This window comes from Pan paniscus, chromosome 13 (genome assembly GCF_029289425.2).
Source record: "Pan paniscus chromosome 13, NHGRI_mPanPan1-v2.0_pri, whole genome shotgun sequence".
In the NCBI taxonomy this organism is placed as follows: Eukaryota; Metazoa; Chordata; class Mammalia; order Primates; family Hominidae; genus Pan; species Pan paniscus.
Window position 1 is genome coordinate 108322115 of NC_073262.2, and position 21159 is coordinate 108343273.

The 21159-nt window shown below is 45.9% G+C and overlaps 1 protein-coding gene across 13 annotated transcripts in view; it reads left to right on the top strand.

Moving 5' to 3' along the window:
* NRP2 (neuropilin 2) overlaps window positions 1–21159 on the top strand; it is a 116212-nt gene that overhangs the window by 38381 nt on the left and 56672 nt on the right. For all 13 annotated transcript variants that reach the window (XM_003820782.6, XM_063595240.1, XM_008974234.5 and 10 more), the window contains 5 exons: window positions 2486–2716; window positions 3793–3948; window positions 5911–6080; window positions 7887–8042; window positions 20499–20643. In XM_003820782.6, coding sequence (XP_003820830.2) covers window positions 2486–2716; window positions 3793–3948; window positions 5911–6080; window positions 7887–8042; window positions 20499–20643 — 858 coding nt within the window. The remainder of the gene's footprint in view (window positions 1–2485; window positions 2717–3792; window positions 3949–5910; window positions 6081–7886; window positions 8043–20498; window positions 20644–21159) is intronic.

The following is a 21159-nucleotide window of genomic DNA, read 5'->3' on the forward strand; positions in this document are numbered from 1 at the left end:
AAACCTTCTAACACATCTCAGAAAAGGATCTTGGATAAGGCAGATGTCTGCAAGAGCCAGCCAGCTTCTGCCTCCTTTTCTGAGATCTCTTCCTGGCATCTGCTATTCAGCTGCTTTTGTGATGCTGCAAACAGTGAGATGGTACGATTAGAGATGAATGCATGATGTTAACAGACAGGTTTTATTTTTCTGCATAAAAATAGATAAAACTGGACAAAAGTTTTTCCACCGCCTTCAAAATAAGCCAAAGGATATACCCATTTATAGCCATATATCAGAAATGCTTTTTTCTTTTTCTTTTTTTTTTTTTTTTGCCTTAAGTACCTAAGGTTGAAGTTTCTTTTCAGTCAAATGCAGGAGCTCAGGACCCTGGGAACTATGGATACTTTCAAATTTCACATTCTCCAAGCCTCTCTTAGACTCACTAGATGTCCATCGTGGAAGCACTTGTGCCCCACCAATGACAGGAACCAAAGAAAGATTCCTCCAGAAAATTCCCCACTCCCAGGGGGGTGGACATTCCCCTTGCCTTCTAAGGGAATGACAATAGAGCAAGCTCTAAGAGGGCATGTCAGGATGCTCTTTCTAGCTCTCAAGCAAGAAGTGAATAGAGAGTTAATTTCCTCCCAACCATGTGTGAGGCTCAGCTGAGTGGCCCGCATGAAGAATGCTGCACAGCAGCCATAAACTCTAACCTTTTCAAAATTCCTCTTGGCCCCCTGAAGACCCGCCAGCTGGCTTGGCTTTGCTGAATTGCCTCATCCCGGGCCATTGAGGAGGCCCTCAGGAGTCTGAAGCCCAATCATAAACAAAGCTGGGGGAGGCAGCCCCAGCTCATCCCTCCAGGACTAGCTGCCCATTGAAAACTCGGCCTGACCTGCTGCTGCCATGCATATGAATGATGGGGTGCAGAGCCTCTGAGATTCGCTGCTTAGAGCCTCCACAGAACCCATGCAAAGGTTAGCCCTTGCCCTCGTGTGTTCCTAGTCCCTACCCTGCCAAAGCACAGCACAAGGTGGAAAGTAGGAAGTGATGGATGGATAGGTAGGAGATACTGGAATTTTCTGTCTGGTGCTGAAGAAAGTTGCAACTCCTCCATCCGCATTTATTTGCATGGCACTTCTTCCAAATCAGACATTTGCCTCTTTCCAGAAAGCTGTCATCAATAAAGAAACTCAATGAGAGGCCTCCTACAGGAGCTGCGGATAAAGGCATCGCTGCAGGCTCAGATCAGTGTATTGACATCACCTAGTTATATTTCAGTGTGAGCCCCAGAGGACACTTCCTGCCAGTAAACACCTAGTTTACCGAGTATTTCTGGTTGGTTGTGTTTTTTATTCTTAGAGTGTCTATTATCCTCCTCAAAAATCCTGCTTCCTTTTCTTCTTTTAAAATCTGAACATAACGAGTGAAATCAATTCTAATTGTCCAGCACTTTCATTCATTGCGTGAATGTGCATGAGCTCGTGCTTCGTGGGTCCATGGGTCTGGGTTGCAGTGCTCCCGGGACCCATCTGTGGTGCTGCCCTGGCAAATGGTGGCTGGTTAAAGCACAAGGACCCTTTTAATATGACTCCACCTAGAGGCATTAAGAGATAGGGTGGCTGTAATCCTCTTATGAGCTCCTGTTCCTGCTCCTGCTGCCATCCAAGCTTGCACCAGGATGCGAATGTGTGCCGCATTTAATCAGGATGCCTCCATGCGTCCCAAGAAAGCAGACACAAGAGCTCAGGAGAGAAACAAGGCCATCCACACCACAAAGGAGCCAGAAGCCTTCCAAATGTCAATGCACTGCTGCATTTTTCCAAACTTGTTGCCGGAGCGGCCTTTAACATCCCCAACGACCTGCTGTGATCCACCAGCTAAAAACATCGATTGTTAATTGTCCGACCACTACAGAGCAGCTCGTTTTAATATAGTCATGACATGAATGAGACCCAAGCTCCCCTTTGCCCCTCCCCTGAGGCACCTTGGATCTTGGAGGGAGAAGGGGGCACTTCGTTGGCTGTGGTACAATAGGGGCTAGTGTTGAGGTCAGCAATAAATAAGGGGTAACATTGTTTTCCCTGCTGGCAATCAGCAAGGCTTCCTTAAGGATTGAAATAACTTACATTTCTGGAGTGAGCAGCTGAGTAATTGAGAAAGAAGACTCTGTTCCTCTTTTCAAGAGAATCCCTCTCTCTCTCTCTCTCTCATACACACACACACACACACACACACACACTTCTCTGTACCCCCACCCCACTCCCCAATTCCTCAATTGCTGCTCTCACTCTAATATGTAGAGCAAGCCAGCTGTGCCTCCCTAATTTATGAGGGCTTGAAACGTGCATGTGAAGAGTATGTTGCTTCAAGGGCCACTCCAGTGGCAACAAAAACCTCAAGAGTAGGGGGATTTGGGGCCAAACATTTAAATAACCCATGTGACAGAGGCCACAAAGAAAGGCATCTTCTTCTTAGTGCTACAGTTCTCTTTTACATACAGGCTCTGAAGATTGCTCAAAAAACTTCACAAGCCCCAACGGGACCATCGAATCTCCTGGGTTTCCTGAGAAGTATCCACACAACTTGGACTGCACCTTTACCATCCTGGCCAAACCCAAGATGGAGATCATCCTGCAGTTCCTGATCTTTGACCTGGAGCATGACCCTTTGCAGGTGGGAGAGGGGGACTGCAAGTACGATTGGCTGGACATCTGGGATGGCATTCCACATGGTGAGTGATGTCATGAGGCATTCCTCAGTAGCTTGGCCTTTGCCTGTTAATTGCTTTAGTGATGATAAAGAGGAAGAACAAAGACTTCAAAGCTCCTATGAGTTCTTATATGACCCATGGTGACTTTCTCTTCTTCCCTTTCACTAAGGATAGCTTGAGAGAAATTACAGGAAGACTGTCTACTTTCTTGGAAATATTCCTTTAGAAAAGGATAGGAGACTAAATAGATACTTGGAAAGGATGAAAAAACTTACGGTGTTCATTTCTACTCCAAATTGTCAGGATAGAAGGTGGCTCAGTGGCTAACCCCTGTGACAAAACAGAAGGACTCCAGAGCCAGACTGGCCGGGCTTAACTCCCAGCTCTGCTACTCCCCAGCTGTGCAACCTTAGACAAATCCCTTACCCTATCTGTGCCTTATCTGTGTTAAGTTAGCTGCTATCATCATCATTATTACTATAATTTAAAAATTGTTATTAATATAGTCATAAATATTGAAAAAGTACATCACCCAAGGCTAACAGCCACCAGTACTTCGCAGGTGAAGACCAACACAGATCTTGGGTCTAATCAGTATTGGAGAGGAACAAATCTTTCACTTTTGTGGTCATTGTAAGTTTTTTCTAATATAAAGGAGACTTGATGACTAAACAAAAAGAGCAATTTCATTTCCTGGGTAAAGCACAACACTTAGTCAGAAAACTTGGGTTGTAGGCCCAGCTCTGCTATTTCCTAGCAGTAAGAATAAAGAAATCACATGCGCTCTCCAAACTTCAGTTTCTTCCTCTGTAGAACAGACATTGTAATGATACCTTTCCAGCTCATCTTCCAGGCCACTGAGAACAGAATGAAGCCAGTCAAAGTGGCCTGTACCTTTTTAATGAAAAAGTGAAAGTGCTTTTTAATGTACAAGAAAAATATTAGCCATTGTTCTTGAAACATATCTTTGGTTTTTATGGCAAGATGTACAAAGTGTGCTCCACTGAATGAAATGCAATGAGGGGAAGGGAAAACGGAGTGAAAACCAAGTTTGACATTTTGATTTCCACTGACTTCTCTTTGTCTTGAATGTCCAGTTGGCCCCCTGATTGGCAAGTACTGTGGGACCAAAACACCCTCTGAACTTCGTTCATCGACGGGGATCCTCTCCCTGACCTTTCACACGGACATGGCGGTGGCCAAGGATGGCTTCTCTGCGCGTTACTACCTGGTCCACCAAGAGCCACTAGAGAGTGAGTTGGCCGATTGGGAACCTCTGTCCTGTCCTTCCATCAGGGCTGTGAGGGTGTACAGGTGAAGGGGGGCTGAGCTCTTATGAGGGAGGAGATGGGAACTCTACGGAATTTATGGTGGCATCTGAGTTTAGAGGCGCCCACATCCTCTTGCCAGGAAGAGGTTGATGAGAAAAGAACACATTTCAATCTGGGTGCTTATTTCTTTAAAAAATATATATATGTGTGTAACAAGAATTAGTTATTTTCAGGGAAAGTCATGGTACCATCTCATACCTCAGTTTCCTCATCTATGAATGAAAGAGAGGCTAGTTAGGATGATCTATACAGGGCCCCTCCTGTGCTAACATTTTTTTAGTCTGTGGCCATTTTTTTCCCTCTCAAAATCTCAGGGGCCATTGTCACAAAAGTGAACCATTTTAAACCTCTCTTTCTCTGGATTTTTTGACATTAACCATCTCTGGGCCTGGGTAATGTTTTCCTGACTAGATTGGTACAACTGCTTAGACTCGGACTTCACCCTTCCACCAAAGATAGTTTGTGGATCTTCTAGTATGTGCCAGGCACCAAGCAAGGAATTAAAAACTATCACTCTGACCACAGCTGCTGTGGGACTTGCAGTCCCTCAGCACTGAGCAACATCTTCAAATCAGCTGTTCTTGGACATGTGTTTCAAATATGCTGCCATTTCTACTTAAAAACCCAAACGATAACTTTTTTTTTTTTTTTTGAGACAGAGTCTCTCTCTGTTGCCCAGGCTGGAGTGCAGTGGCTCAATCTCACTCCTCCCGGTGCAACCTCCACCTCCCGGGTTTAAGCAATTCTCGTGTCTCAGCCTCCCGAGTAGCTGGAACTACAGGCATGTGCCACCATGCCCAGCTAATTTTTGTATTTTTAGCAGAGGTGGGGTTTCACCATGTTGGCTAGACTGGTCTCGAACTCCTGGCCTCAAGTGATCTGCCTGCCTTGGCCTCCCCAAATGCTGGGATTATAGGTGTGAGCCACCATGTCCAGCCCCAAATAACTTTAAAGACTAAAGAAGCACTTTTAAGAATGATTCAAGCTATGGAAATCCTACCCTGATTGCAGACAACTCACCATATATATAACTACAGACACGGCAGCCTGGCCTGCAGGAAGGTTGCTGGGTTTTGCATTTGTTTTTTCATCAAAGAGCTTCTGAAGATTGAGTGACAAAGAAACAGTATGGCAAATTGCACCAGGTCCCGTGAATGGCCAGTGCAGTCACAGAGTGAAGAATAGGTTGATACCTGATAAGGATTGCTGGCCGATCTTAGACACATGCACACACACATATCGATCAGTGTTTATGGCATTCATAGAAGGACAGCAATGCAACTGACAGCACAGGGCCAGAGTAAGTGACTTCTGGGTCTATTTGTCCAGACAGGTGGTGCGGGGGAATAGAGAGTGACATGCATGTGCTCATGGAGAGATTTCCCAAAGACAAGTATTTATGCTTTGTAATGTCTGTCTTCTGTGCCAGAACTCACAAGACAGTTGAGTGAAAAAAGAAAGAAGCAAAAGTGCCTCCTGGGTGTTTATTAATAAAGCAGGCTTCCCACGATGTATGAGCTCACCCAAATCGCCACGAGTCTATCTCACATTTACCTGTATTGCAGTAATGGTGCATCTGGCATCTGTAGCCTGCAGCAATAACAGTTCTTGTGCTTTAGATTGTATTTTTAATCTGTATGATGATTCTCTTATTTATCCGTAGCCTGATTTCTTTTAGGTCCCATTTAGTTTCTCTCAGACCCAGAGGGGTTGTCAAGCTCCATGACTTGATGTAGTTGTTTTTAAAATGTCAGCATATAATTAGGGTCTTTTAAATGAGGAAGTGCCTGCAAGGACTTGTCGCTAGAAGGGAGGCAGCATTTGGGGGATCCCGAGGTATGAGGTTGGAAGGCCTAACTGCATTTGACCGTCTGCTTTCCCCAGACTTTCAGTGCAATGTTCCTCTGGGCATGGAGTCTGGCCGGATTGCTAATGAACAGATCAGTGCCTCATCTACCTACTCTGATGGGAGGTGGACCCCTCAACAAAGCCGGCTCCATGGTGATGACAATGGCTGGACCCCCAACTTGGATTCCAACAAGGAGTATCTCCAGGTACTTGTGCAGATACCAGAGGATGTGAGAGTGTGTATGTATTGCTGGGGTAGGAGGGTAGCTTCTCAAATACAGTAGGCAGAGGACACAAAGAAAATAAACACAGCATACCTGAGAACTCCATTCATTCATTCATCCAAACAGATGTGTATGCCAGGCACTGGGTTACATGCTGGCATACACTGATCAGAGGGAGCCTGCCCCTGCCCATGTGGGGATTACTGGGCCTGGGGAGAAGTTGTTTGGCCAGGATGCTGTTTGCCCTATCACTATAGATATCCAAGGAACATTATATAAGCTGTTTGGATCTTCCTCATTCTTGGCACAGGGAGGCATCAGGGACATGGGGGGCATTCTCCTAAGGGGAGGTTTGTTGAGGTGCTAGCTGCACATGACAGCTTCTCATGATCTTTGCTATTGGAGAGAGCCCTGCCAGGAAGGTTTTGCACAGAGCTATCAGAAGAACACATAGGAAAATGTCACTACCAGGAACAGAACTCAAGGTGCCCAGATGCTCGGCAGCATCTCTTCAGACCATTGTTTGCTTTATTCTGAATAAACCTTGCAGCTCATGTTGAGTAATCTTCCCGCACTGCACACTGCTCCAATTCTCATCCCCTGGGAAGAAGTAAACAGGGGAAAAGCAAGCTACTAGTTCCACACCAGAGCAGTGACTCTTTTATGACACACGTAAGACAGCCTTGTGACCCACTGACAAGCCTGTCCTAGCTCTGAGGCGACACGGTGACCTCTGCTCTAAGAAGGATATTGCAAAGCAGACAACAGGAAAGGGAGAAAGACCACTTAGAAACTCCAGGGAGTCCACAGAGGTTCTAACAGCAAGCCCTGGGACCATTTGTCATTGTCTCTTCTCTCTGCCTCTCCAAAAATCCATCTCCTCTCAGCCTGCAAAACTTCCAGAAAGTTCTGTATAACTGGCATCCCCTATCTTTGACCTTAATAATATACTTTCTCCTATTGCTATCCACCTGTTTCTCATACGTGTAGACGGCACTATGTACCACTTATTCAAATGTTTAGTAATGCTGAGCACATTGTAGGTCACCAATAAGTGCTTACTGAATTGAATTTAGCCAGTGTGTTCTAGCTACATTTTGGTCATATGGAGACAGCCATTAAGAAACACCATGGCCATCAAAGGAATGACATCCAGCAATTTCCAAATGGGTTTGGCATTGTGGGAGGGGAAGTACCTTAAAATGTTGGCCATCCTCCTCATAGAGCAAAAGGTCAGGACTCGGTGCATAAGCCTAATTGCTTGGGCAGACTCTACATGCCCTTTGACCCCTTAGTGACCTGAGCAACTAAATACACAATGGAGCGAGAGGGTGTGGGGAGGGGATGCCTCTATGAGTGTGACTTTTGGAACTAGGGCATTATAAGTGAGTTGGATTGAACTGGACAGGAGTAGAGTGGAGTAGATTCAACCTTGTTTCTTTAAAGCAGCATCTGCTTCCACAGTCCAAGGCAGGCCATCATTTACTAAGAAGGGATTATAGCTCTAGATGCTCAATGATTGAGAAAAATCGAGTATTGTCCCTTCATATTTGCAAAAGAGAGAAAAAAGAAAAATAATCTAACTTTTCAAGGTGTCTGATTTAGTGTAAGATAATGTGAGTTTAATCGTCCAATGGAATTGCAAACTGATACTAATTACAAGTACGTCTCAGTGAATCACAGATACAGGTTGGAAGCTAAGTCTAATGATTGTGTCCTTTGGAAAAAAACAAGACACTGCCCTGTGTTGGGAATGGTGGTCTCTTACTCCAGCCCTCTATTCCCCAGGTGGACCTGCGCTTTTTAACCATGCTCACGGCCATCGCAACACAGGGAGCGATTTCCAGGGAAACACAGAATGGCTACTATGTCAAATCCTACAAGCTGGAAGTCAGCACTAATGGAGAGGACTGGATGGTGTACCGGCATGGCAAAAACCACAAGGTAAATCCATGATCCTACCTTAAAGGCACATTGGACCAGGGCAGGAGGGATGGGATCAGGGGAGCTTTAAGCCGACCTCCTACAGGAGAGAGGGCCTTGTGTAGTCAGGCTCAGATAATTGATGGAGGCAAGGGTCGTGCTGGCCTTGAAAATCTTCTCTCTTAGGCTAAAGCGATTGGAAAACACCGTTTCTCTGACAGCCAGTTGCTGTTGCATCTTGCGCAGCAGAGAGAGAGAGCTTGCAGAGTGTTCTCTGACTTCAAATGAAGGAGAAAATATGTCCCCAGTCCACTTCTCCCCACACAGGATTCACTGAACATTTATGGCCTGAGTCCCTTCCACATGCTGGGTTAACAATCACAAAACCACATGATACTATAGTTCAGGAGTTACCGAGCTCTGGAAATGAAAGGGCACAAATCCTGAGAGGGAATCACAATGTCCTGGAGAAGAAAAAGGACAATAAATAATGAGGAGAAATTCAGTTTGTTGGGGATGGGCTCTGAACTGGCAATCATGCTTAGCGGCGAGGCATTGAATTCTCTCTGCTGGTGCCTCCCGCATCTGCGGCTCCCGGAGGTGTGGTCTGTGTGGGTGATGTGGGGCTTTTGTTGTATACATATGGATGAATGTCTGGCACTCCACTTCCTTAAGACATGACATTCTGGGTCTGCAGCTGGCACAGGCGATGTGCTGGCTCTATGTGTATATACACAGCACACTCAGCCCATGGGGGCTTATTGCAAACAGCCAGGGGCTTGTGTGGGTGGGATTGGGGTATCTGTGATGGGAACACAGGGCACAATGCCCCCTGCAGAGCAGGAGCTGGTGCAGAGGTCTGGAAGGAGAGTGTGATGTCCGGGGGATTCCTAGGGGCTGCCTGTCCTTCCCTAAAAAGGAGGTAGGGAGGGAGGAAGAGGGTCTCTCCTGTAGCATTACAGTTCCACCAAGCCCTGGTCTGTCAGGGTGTGAATTATCAAAATGGGGCACATGTGGCCAAGCCTAGGGAGGCCAAAGATCTTTTCCAAAGGGAATCTCCTCAGCCCCTGTCACTGCCCCGAGGCAGCTTGCTCTGGCTGGTGCAGCTGGAAACCTTAGACCCAGAAAATTCTGAACTGTGATGTTGGCAGTCTCACTTGGGAAATGGGAAAAGGAGTAGATTTTTAAAAAATCAAAATCACCATAGTAACGGGGTACCACTCATCTGAAAACCATGGCTTCTGGATATTACCAGGTATCTCACACACATGCACACAATTGCCCGATTTCCACGATAAGGAAAGTGAGGTACGTAGCAATTGAAAGATGTGCCAGGCCAGGTCTGGTTTCCCACTGACTTGGTTTCAGAAAGACTTACCAAGCATCCGTTGGGAATGCCCAGCCTGAATTGGCACTGGGTGCCAGGAGCTTGGGGGCTGAGACCTGGTTCCACCCCACCCTTTTCAATTATAAACCGGTAGATCTCGGAAGCTTAGCTAGCAGACGAGGGCCAGAAGCCAGGCAGGGGTGGTCCCCGGGGAGAGGAGCGGGGCTCACCTGATTGTCTCCCTGTCCAGGCGCAATGACTAAGCAGCACAGGCCCAGAGGGATACTGTAGCATAAGCTGTTTTAAAAGCATGCAGATGGACCAGGATGCTATTTAAAACATCATTTGTAGGAAATCTGCTTTTGGAAATACCTTAGCACTGCACATTTTCATAGAATGCTGTCCTCCCTGGCTTTATCCCTGGTATTCATTCTTCAGGAAAGATATTCCTGAAATTGAATTTAGCTTTCTGGTTTTCAGAATTATTTTTCTCAACTTTTTCATAGTGGATATATTCTCTCTCTTTTGCCTCCTCTTTCCCCACTTGGCTAGATTTAGTTCCCCAGCAGCCAAGGGGTAACTTGAGAGTTTTTTTGTTTTTGTTTTTGTTTTACTGAATTAGTCGTGCCCAAATAAATGGAGTTGGGGCAGAGGAAAAGCCCTTTCTCTTCCCCATTAGAAATTCATCCTTTGTGTACTTAGAAGGAGGCAGGAAAATGGAGAGCCTGCCAATTAGGCATCGCCCCACTCTCCAAGCTCCTTCACCCCACTGCGGGTGTGGTGGACGCCCAGGGGCTTTCCTTGTCTCCCCTGCAAGGATGGTCTCAGCTGCCCCTTCATTAGCAGATCTTTCGTTCAGATATCTGTATTTAATGTGCAGATTCCCCCTCATTCACGGTGCGTCAGCGCAGCTCTCTGGGCTGTTGGGGTTGAAGTAGTTGAGTGAACCGTGCCAAATAGATTTGTCAAGTCTGCCGCAGTTTGATTTGATGCCATGGGGGGAGGTGGGGGTTGGGGAGGGACTTGGGGGCAGTGGAGGAAGAGGCTTCGTCCATGCCGAGTGCCACCACTGAGTTTCTCTTTGTAGCTGCTGGATGGTGGGCACTGTGCCAAGCTAACTGGTGCTAAGTGGTGGGCTTGAAAGTGAAATTCAGACAACAGGAGTTAGCAGAAAAGCAAAGCAGAGATGAAGGCAACCGCCTGCTCTGCTCTGCTCTGCTCAGAGCAGAGGGAAGGTTTGCAAATGCCTTCCCGGTGTGCAGGGAAGGAAGAGGGAATAGTGACATTTGGGACAGAAATGTGGGAACTCGATTTCAACTCCCTGGTCACTGTCAACAGCAATGCAGCATACCAAAGACCAGGGAATTGGGGAAGTCAGAGAAAAACAAGATTAATGAGTGCTCAAGGTGGCGGGGGAGGGCTGTCCTATGTCTTTGCAAAACACTGTTTACAATGTGGACCCAGACTGGGCTGAGGCTAGGCCTAGGCCTCTGAAAGAATGCCTTCCTTTTTACTGCCAGTGGGTGAGGAAGACTAAGGAACTCTTTTCCAGCCTCCCCTAGCCAGGCAGCACCCTGTTCTTGGTCTCTTCCCATCCAACAGGTCATCATGAGGTCGCCTATGAGAAAGTGGTCAGTCACACTGTTGCTGGGGCATTGCAAGCCTCCTCCTGGCAAATGCAGCCTGGTTACACAGGCCACATGCACAGCACATCCCAAATCTTTATCCAATTCCACATGCCATAAATATGGAACCTATGATTCTCATACAGGGTGGGCCCGCCTTATGTATATTTATGGCATAACCACAAGGCAGAGAGCTCATCTGCCTGATGGAATCCATATCCAACCCACGTGCTCCCTTAGATTATACAAATTGCTTTGCATACATTTCTTCAGAAACCACAAGCAGAAATTACTGCTTTTGGTTTCCCCAGCTATATTAATAACACCCTAGATGCAGACATGGCATTGTTAATACAACAGTAGAAGGTTCATGTATGTTTACATAATTATAGGCACAATTATGTACATACATACCAAGAGGGGCGCATGGAGAGCAATGGGAAGAGCTCAGAGGCACAAGGTCTTGGTCTAGTTCCTGCCCTCCTGAGATGCTGATTCCATGATTCTGCACTGGGGATAGGCTGTGCCTCGGGAATGGAACCACAGCTGGTGACAGGACATGGGGGAGAGAGACTATTGCCCTTATTTGTCTAGGCAAAAGCCCTTATCTTCAGTTCCCCCTCATTCGGTAAACGTGGGGATCTCCCTTGTTGACACAGGTCTGGTTAGTCACAGTGTTTCTGGGCTATTCTGATGCATTTGGAAGAAATTTGGGCTAAAAGAGAAAGTCTGTGGGGTGCCAAATGCACGCTATTGGCCAGATCGAGGATGGATGGGTGAAGATAGGGATGAGGTAAGACTTGGGTCCAAGAATTTTCAGAATTACCCCACAAGGAGTGGAAGGAATGCACTGAGTTCATCACATTAATGTAAGGATGACCTCCAAGGGACTCAGAAAATCCTCAGGCACCAGCTTATTCACTAGAGAATTTCACAGAGTTTCACAACTGTAGAATTGAAGCTCTTAGAGATTAAGTGCCTTGCTGCAGGGACTAGGAAACTGGAGCCTCCGTGGACGGTGCCTGGTCACCAGACTTGGATGTCCAGACTGGCGCTCTCCACAATCCAGCCTAGGCCTTACTCTTCATCTTGAGGGAAATTGGCTTCCTACGTGTTCAGTCCAAGGACTGAGAGGTACACATTTTCCTGGAAAGCCTCCTCTTCAGTGAAGTTCTGCATGCAGGATGAGCCTGTACATGGCTTAACCCACTAGGCTCATTATTGTGGAGCTGGGCTTCACCACAGAATCATGAGGATGGAGAGTTGAAAGGAGTTGCCATTTGTTTGATTTGGCCACATCCCTTCAAAACAAATAAACACTCCACTTCAAAAATCCTCTATCCCATATTTATTTTCTAAATTAAAACAAATCATTTTTAAATCAGAGACTTGGGAGGAGAGAAAGAGTGGTGTCAGAAAACCAAACCCTCAAATCAGTTGGCTAACAGCTAGAAGCACGTGATGTCTATTTTCAGATCTTCTTAAACAGGGCACCGTGTGATCTTGGAAACATCTCTTAGTGGCTCCACGCCTCAGTGTTTCCACCCAGTCCAAATGGAATGGCGCTGCGGCTGCTATCGGCAAAGCACCTTGAGATCTGTAGATGGAAGGCTCTCCGCGGATATAATTAATGGAGTAGACCCACAAAGCTCTTCTTGAGCAGAAGCAAGTTATCAATTTAAAAAGTAAGAAGGCCCCATGGGATATTTATGGGCCTCTTTTAAAATCATAGGCCTGGAATGGACCATGATAAGTCATCCAGACCTTTCCCTGCATCTGATGGGGCCTGCATTGAGCTGCCTCAGATAAATGTCATCCATCCCAGCCTCATTGTTCTCTTAGGGATGCAATTATGCCTCTACTTGATCATTTAAGTTTTCAGGAAAAACCTTTTTTTTAAAAAACCTCCTGGCAGATGATGGGCTTCCCCTTATTCCTTTTGTGGTAGTAATTTTGTTTGTTGAATATGAGATGAGGACAATACCTCACACTGTAATGGGCACCAGCCTTCAGAAGTCGTGTTGTATGTGCTCTGAAGGGGGCTGATACCCCTTCCAAGTTCAAATCTCTCAGTTTATCTGACCCTCTCAATTATAATGGAGAAGGATCCAGTGCCCTAGGTAATTAAGTTTGTCCCTTATCCATTTGCCATGGGATGAGCTCAGACCTTTAGCCTCTCCACTTAGGAAGCTCAGGGGAAAATTTCATTATACAGAAGCTTGAACCTTTTCTCTATCAGGCTCCCGCGGCCAGCGTCACCCAGCTCCCGTGGGTGCTGAACTGTCTCCAGTAGCTGAGGCGCGCCTCCCTGGCGCTGATAGCCTTGATGTTAAACTCCAAGGCCCCGCCTGTGCACAGAGGCCAGTGACAAGGAGCACACAGAGGGGATGTGGAAGGGCGCTGTGATTCTGCTTGGGCTGTGGAATCGTGTTCCTTGCCCCAACCCCAACTAACGTAGATGAGCACTGGAGTGAAGCCCTCACCTGGTAGATTGTCCCGCTCTCTGATGTCACCTTGTCCCTGCTCCGGTTTGCAGAGCCTCCACCTGAAGAGGCAGGCAGGTGGCAGAGGTCTCTGGAACCTCACTCCCTGTTCCCTCAATCTCTTCCCACCTGGGAGTTAAAGGTGCCTCCTTAAGAAAACCCAAACATCTGTGTCAGGAGGTTTCCAGGGGTGGAGGGCCCACCCCACCCAGCTAGAATGTCCTAGAATGTCCGAGTTTCTCCTTCCCTCTTCCTAGGACATTGGCTGTTCCCCCCAAGCCCGCTCATTGCTCTGATCCTGTGCTCCTCCCCCGCCTGCTCTTCTCCAGCCCCACCCCTGAGCTGCCCTCCTCCCCACTCCTCCTTGATGCTTTCCTGTCTCAAATCCTGAAACCCTAATCCTGTTAGTATGCTGTGTTCCAGGCCTCAGCGTCTCGATGGGGGTAACATAATCCCGCAGTAAATCTAGCGGCCCCGCAGGCCCACACAGATGGGGATGCGCACATCCCCGCCCCCCAGAACGCAGCCACCCCTGTGCCTCTGTCTCCTCCTTCATGTAGGAAAGCTGCCTGATGACAAAAACAGCCCGAAAGTGAAGGAGGATGATAGCAGAGGTCATCAGAGTCCTAAATGTGCATTTGGTTGTTAGACAGCTTCTTTGCCTACCGGCATCCCTACCTTCTCTTAATCTCTCTCTCTTTTTATATATGTATACATATATCTATGTAATGTATACATGTGCACACACACACACACACACGCCTCTGACTCTATATCTGGCTAAGTTCCCACATCCACTAGAATGAAACAAGCTTTAAAACAAGTTTTTAAATTGTCTTTAAAGGGGAGTTTTAAAGGGGAAAGATCAGGACCATGATTCACAAACAACAAAAAAAGCCCATTGCCTTCATATCATTTCCCCCCCATCGCAACAGTTCCCTCCCCCTACTTGACTGTTTTGTGCAACAAATTAATTAAACAGGATGGCATTCATTGATTAGCAATTTATTTTTACGTGTAGACCCAATGGCTGGTTTCAGAGCAGATGCAAGGGAAGGGGGTGGGAGAGGGAGGACACACAGATCTGCAGTCAGGGTGAGTGGATGAGTCAGCACATTTGTTCCTGACACTAGTTTTAAAAACATGCTTCTGGTTTCCCCCAGCCTCTGCCCTGCATTCCTGCCACTTTTCTTTTCTGCCTGCTTTGTTTTCCTCCTTCTTGAGTGTCTGTGCCAAGTACATTGAAAGGGAGAACTTTGGAGGCAATGAAACATTTATCAGTGGAGAGAAATATTTATTTTAAAAAAGAAGAGGAACATCTTGTGCACAATGTCTACCCCAGGGCTCCAGCACTGCGCCATCTTGGAAATATTTCCCTGCTTTCTTTGCAGTCCCTGGAGCTGGCTGACTTCAGATATTTACAGCAAAATAGAAGTAAACAGTAGTTCACACCATAGGTAATGAAGAGATGGGAGTGTGCAAGCTGAGTGCTGAAGCGCTACTCACATGAGAGGTGGTGCACGTGAAGAGAGACTGTTTTTGTACACCAAAGGGCCCGCCTCATTTGGGAAGGGTGAAACAGCCAGCCGTGTCTCTCCTCCAAGGAGCTCAAAGACTTGGACAGAATCTTCATCTTAGGCCCCAGAGGCAGGCATGATGACAGCTAGCATCTACACTGTCCTGGGCACACGGGTATTGATAGCAAAGATGAATGGTATATAAGAAAAGGCTTTAGGCTGGGCAGAAAATTCCTCTGCCTAGAGGCCTAGAAGGTAGGAAGGCTGCAAAGCTCACTGTCCTCAGCTATGTCAGTCACTGCATATTCTTCAAAGACAACTTAAGGAGGGGTCAGCAAAGAAGAGGTGACTGTGACTAGAAATGGGGTGGGAAGCAGAGAAAATGTTCTGAGATGGCCTCAGAAACCATCAGTGATGCGTTCTGGCTGGATGCTTCTTATTAGATTTTATATATATATATATATATATATATATAATTATATATATATAATTATATATATATAATTATATATATAGTATATATTATAGAATATATTCTATAATATATATTACATTGAATTATATTGTCCATGCCTTGTGGACTCACAGGAATGGTCAAAATGCACTGATTTTCTTTGCCTGGGAGTGTAGATAACAACCAAACTGGGATGCTGGATAGCAGCTGATTTAATTGGCAGGTCCCCCACTCCCCTAGAGGTGCAAATCAGAAAATCCGGGAAATGCTGATGGTTTTCAGGTTCTGTGCTACTGAAAACAAATCAGAGGTCTCAAGAATCAATTGAAAAATGCTGGATTATATTCAGAATTCAGAGAGGCACCAAATGGATTATCCAGACCACTTTGTGCCCTGAATCGCTTTTTAAACTTGGTTTGCAGAGATGCACTTGAAGAAATCTTTATGTTCAACTTAGCTCTTTTTAAACACGCACACACATATATTTTTAATAATTACAACATAATCAACACTAGCATCAGAAAGCTAGGGTCACCTTGAACATACTTGTGATTTTCCTTTGGGAAGTAAACAACCATACTAAGATCTTTCTTTTAAAACAAATAAAAAGTGGGCCAGGCATGGTGGCTCACACCTGTAATCCCAGCACTTTGAGAGGTCAAGGCAGGTGTATCACTTGAGGTCAGGAGTTCAAGACCAGCCTGGCCAACATGGTGAAACCCTGTCTCTACTAAAAATATAAAAATTAGCCAGGCGTGGTGGCGCATACCTGTAATCCCAGCTACTAGGGAGGCTGAGGCAGGAGAATTGCTTGAAGCCGGGAGGCAGAGGTTGTAGTGAGCCAAGATTGTGCCACTGCACTCCAGCCTGGGTGACAGAGCAAAACTCCATCTCAAAAATAAATAAATTAAATTAAACAAATAAAAAATATATGTCCTCTGTGACATCCAGCTTCTAAAGCAGATGTTAACATTCCTATCTGAGTATAACATACAAGGCAACCCACCGATTTTTCTCAGATACCTCACTGCAAAGTTGTCGTCTGAAAATTGTTGGCCTGAAGGTGGGACTTGGGAGTAGTCGTGGCTTTTGGAACTTAAACTCTCCCACCTGTGCAAAGACCCACTTGTTACTTGTGACTTGGCTTACACGCTAACATTTGTCCTGGGTGCTATGCAAGCCTTGGAGGGAGGGCCAGTAAACTTAAGTGTCTATCTGCAAGCCTATTATCGACTTTATTTTCCTGAAGGAGAAACCAAGGTATCTAAGGTTTATTGATTTGCCTATAATGATTCAGTGAGTCGTCAGGGAATAGGGAATAAAACCAATTTCCTGGCGTCATTTCCCATGCACACAACCCCTTACCTTGCAATGCCTAGACTGGAAGCCAAGAATCCATCTCAGTGAATTTGATCAGAAAACATATGAAGGGTGATTCTAAAACCACAGAAGCATTGAGAAAGTCATAAAGATGTATAATATATGATAGCATTTACTAGCTATAAATAGGGGAGATGCAGGGAGAAAAATAGAGACCTTGTAAACCCATTGGGTCAGGATAAATAGAAACTGCTTAATATTTCATTAAAAATGGATTTTCATAAATTGCACTTTGATATCTTTGGGCAAAAGACAATATGTAAGGACTAAGGCGTTGTTATTCATTACTCTTTGTTATTAATAATTTGAACTGGTATTGAACCAACACATCAACAAGGTATAGTCGCCCTGTGAATGGGGCACTCCCCATGTGTTCTGGGCACTATTCAAAGTGTATAAAAAATCCACAGCAACTGTCTGCAAAAGCACTTAGGCTGTAAGGGACAACGGGTAACTAAAGTGCCCTGTTGCAAAGTGGACACTGTTAGAGCAGTTCAAACCACAAAAAGTCATGTGAAGAAAGGTTTAGAAGCAGGGGGCCAGAGAGAACCCTACAAATCAACTCATACAATCCCCTCATTTAACAGAGGAGGAAATTGGGGCCCGAGGGAGGTAGAGATATTTGCCCACACTTATGAGCTAATTAGCAGCAGAGCGCAGCTCCTGGCTTCTGATTCAGTAGTGTTTTGTGTGTGTGTGTTGTTTTTCCCACTATACCACACTCAGAGTGAGAGGTGTGTTAAAAAATCTAATAAGACGGTGTTCCTTCACCATCCAAAGAACAGAAGGCAGATGTGAACACAAAGTCAAGAGCAGACAAGAAAACAGTTCAGGAACTAGGCTTGGAAACGTGAAGGGTAATTTGAAGCTAAGTTGAAAAGATCCTTCATTTGATTCAAGGGTGGGAGAAGAGTGGGCAAAATGAAAGGGCAGACTGAAGTTCAATTGAAGCAGTCAGGTAGATGGCCTAGGGGACACAAACTGTGTGCTTGCCTCCCTTCCTGAGTGGTGCTACTGTAAGCAGAGATTAGGGGGTTCACCCAGAGCCTGTGGCCACATGTATCCATGGGAAGACTGACCCCCTCCCTCAGCTCATACATGCGAGTGCGTGCAGCCCATGCCCATGTAAGCCACACTCATGCACACACCGCCATCCCAAAGACAGTCCAAATACACAATCATTTACTCACTGAGGAAAGAAAAGGTCTCTTAGTGTTGCCTGCCAAGGCTGAGAAATGCAGGGGTCGGATAAGATAAAATTGGATATTAACAACACCTAAGACATGCTGTGTTTCTAAACGGTACCAGCGTGGTGTGTATGCTGTGGATTAGCAGCAGTGTTAAAGTTCAGATCCACTCAACTTTCCAATTATGCATTCACGTGACAAGTAAAGCTTTTTTCACCCAATGTGAACTCCTTAGCGTCTCCTGATGGCGACCACACACACAGTCCCCATCACCATCTTCAGAGAGCAAGCCAGTGGAGGCCCCCCTGCTGCTGCTCACAACACCCATCCGAAATAAGCAAAGTGCTGCATTTGCTTCTTCCTTTCCAAAACAAAACAAAGCAAAGCAAAACAAAACAAAACAGAAAGCCTCTGCCTCATGCTGAATTCTCAGAGAACTGATGAATCTCTTTTCTTTGGATCCAGTTCCCCATCCCTTTCCTGAGAGCTGTGGAGCCCTTTATCAGTACGAAGGAAGTAGGGTCAGTCACCACTCCCCTTGGGCCTTCTCCAGAGTGTCTGGCCCTAACCCTCTTTCCTTCCCTTTCCTTGGCTTTTCTCCTTCCCTTGCTAACTTGGTCTTCTCACTCCTTCTCATCCACAATCGCTATACAGGAAGCAGCACAATCGAACCTGGGAGAGAGGCATGACTAACAAGTTCTTTCCCGGTGCTCCCTGCTGTCAACCTTAGGACCCGGGTGGGAGGACTTCCCAGGGGAGGAGAGGGAGCAGCAGGCTGGGTGGGCAGGGGGCACCCCCAGATTTGGTGGACTTCGCACCAGATCAATGGTTTAAACTGAATATGGTGGACCAGCGAAAATCTGCTTCCCTGTTTGTCTTCAGCAAGCCACTTCCCTTCATTTACTTGCAAAAGGCATGGTGTCTTCAGTGGTGTGTTATTAAATGGCTCTAACTTTTAACCTTAGCAAGCAGGAAATAGGGCTGTTAAATGATGGAGTTCACAGTTCACGGGGAAGAAAGGACTGTGTTGTCAATTGGCTGTAGACTTCTGTGCTGCTCTTTGCCATTACTCAAAGCCATTCTAAGGTGGGATTATAAACTCACACGGGGAACACATCACTGGACAGTGACCCTACCTCCATTCAGCCCATGCCTGGAGACTTTAAGGGCCCCATGACTCCCAGCCACCAGCATAAACACTGCAAACGTGTTAGAAGAAACTATAAGCTTAAAACCTAAAAACTTGGCAAGGATGTTGGATCCAGACAGGCATCTCTGAGCCTCAGTTTCCTTATCTAATGAAGTGGAGATAAGAATATCTACCTTCTGGGGTACTATAGATATAATTGTTTATACTCAAAGATATTTTGTTGCATCTGGCTGAAAAGTCTTCAAATATACCAGTTTCCCCAGTTCTCTTGTCCCAGCCCTGTTGGTGCCCCCAAACACTTGGCATGGTCTGAATATCAGGAGCCGAAACATCTAGTTCTCCTAAGCAGGAGAAGTCGCTGATGGTTGCAGAGTTGGCTGTAAGTAGATTTACAGAGTCCCTTGGTTGTTATAGCTATGACAGATATGATTTAGAAGTGATGGTTGGTTAGTTGGTTTTTCCCTCTACCCTTGTTCAGGAAAACCAAGGGAAACTCACATATACTTTGCTCTAGTTACTTTTTTTTTTTTTTTTTTTTGAACAGAGAGCACAAAAAAGCATAAGATCCATATGGCAGTTATTGATCTGGGCCATCTGGAAAGCCAGGACTTGCTCCCACCATGTAGGATCAGAAGCTGTTCCAAAAAGCCTTCCTTCCCATAAGAGATGTATTGGTCAGATGGGGACAGGGATGGATTTCATTACAGGGCGGGACTACAGTGAGAGGAAGCTGGAGCAGGACTCTGAAGGACTGTCTGCAACCCTGACCCTGCCACAAAGATCAGAGAGAACCAAGAAAGTGTTGATTGACGCAGGGCCATTGTAGGTAGAGGGTGCCCCTCATCATCTCGTCTGCTCATGGGTGGAATGGCATCAAGTAACTAACAAAAACAACCGTGAAGCACTTTGCAATTAGAAAATGCTCTGCAAATATTCCTAGGTGCCTGCAACATGAGGAAGAGGGAGTGTCAAGTTCAAGCTAGTGAGTGAGGTCTGGTAGCCCTAAAAGATGATATTTTTACTTCATTTTAAACAGATATTCTACTTTTCTCTTTCTTCCTTAGCTTCTCAAGTGTTTTCCTTCTTCTGCCTGCTCTCAGCCTGGAGGCAAAATTTTCCTTCCCTCTAAAAGTTTCTGGGAAGACCACTGATAATTTTCAAGTAGAACAGTGTGAGAAATTAATTTTTTTTACAGTGTTTCTTTAAAAAGCCCAAAACAACATACCCACTGATTATTTTTAAGCTTGAGGGAAAGAAAATTTGACAGAACTTTCCCATCCCCTTCAAAGACTGCTCAAGTGGCTAAACTACAAACAGCGGTTTCAATAACATGGTTTTGCCTCTTACGCTACAGGTATTTCAAGCCAACAACGATGCAACTGAGGTGGTTCTGAACAAGCTCCACGCTCCACTGCTGACAAGGTTTGTTAGAATCCGCCCTCAGACCTGGCACTCAGGTATCGCCCTCCGGCTGGAGCTCTTCGGCTGCCGGGTCACAGGTGAGGTGGAGGCTCCAATGAGGTTGGGGTGCTGATTGAGTCCTAGGCTCTGCTCCCTTTCAACTCTCTGCAAACAGCATGACTGCACCACATGACCTTCCCAGAAAGACTGGCTCAAGGACTCAAGTCCTACCAGAGTTTGTCTTTTCATTCATTCATTCAGTATATATTTATTAAGCATCTACGATTTCTATTAACAGCTAACATTTACGGAATGCTAACTAGGTACAGATGCCATTCTAAGCACCTAAGATGTAACATATTTTATTATCCTTATAAGGACTCTATGGGTATTATTCTCCTCACTTTACAGATGAGGAAACCAAGACTTAAAGAGCTAGGTCACTCACCAGTAAGTGGTAGAGCCATGGTTTGAATCTAGGCAGTTTCAGTCCAAAGCCCTTGCTTTCAAATAACACTCTCTGCTGCCTCAACCGGGGGCCAAGAGCTGTGCATGGTGCTGTGGACACAAAGGTGGGCACAACAGACTCTGTTCTGTGTGGGCATATGGACAAG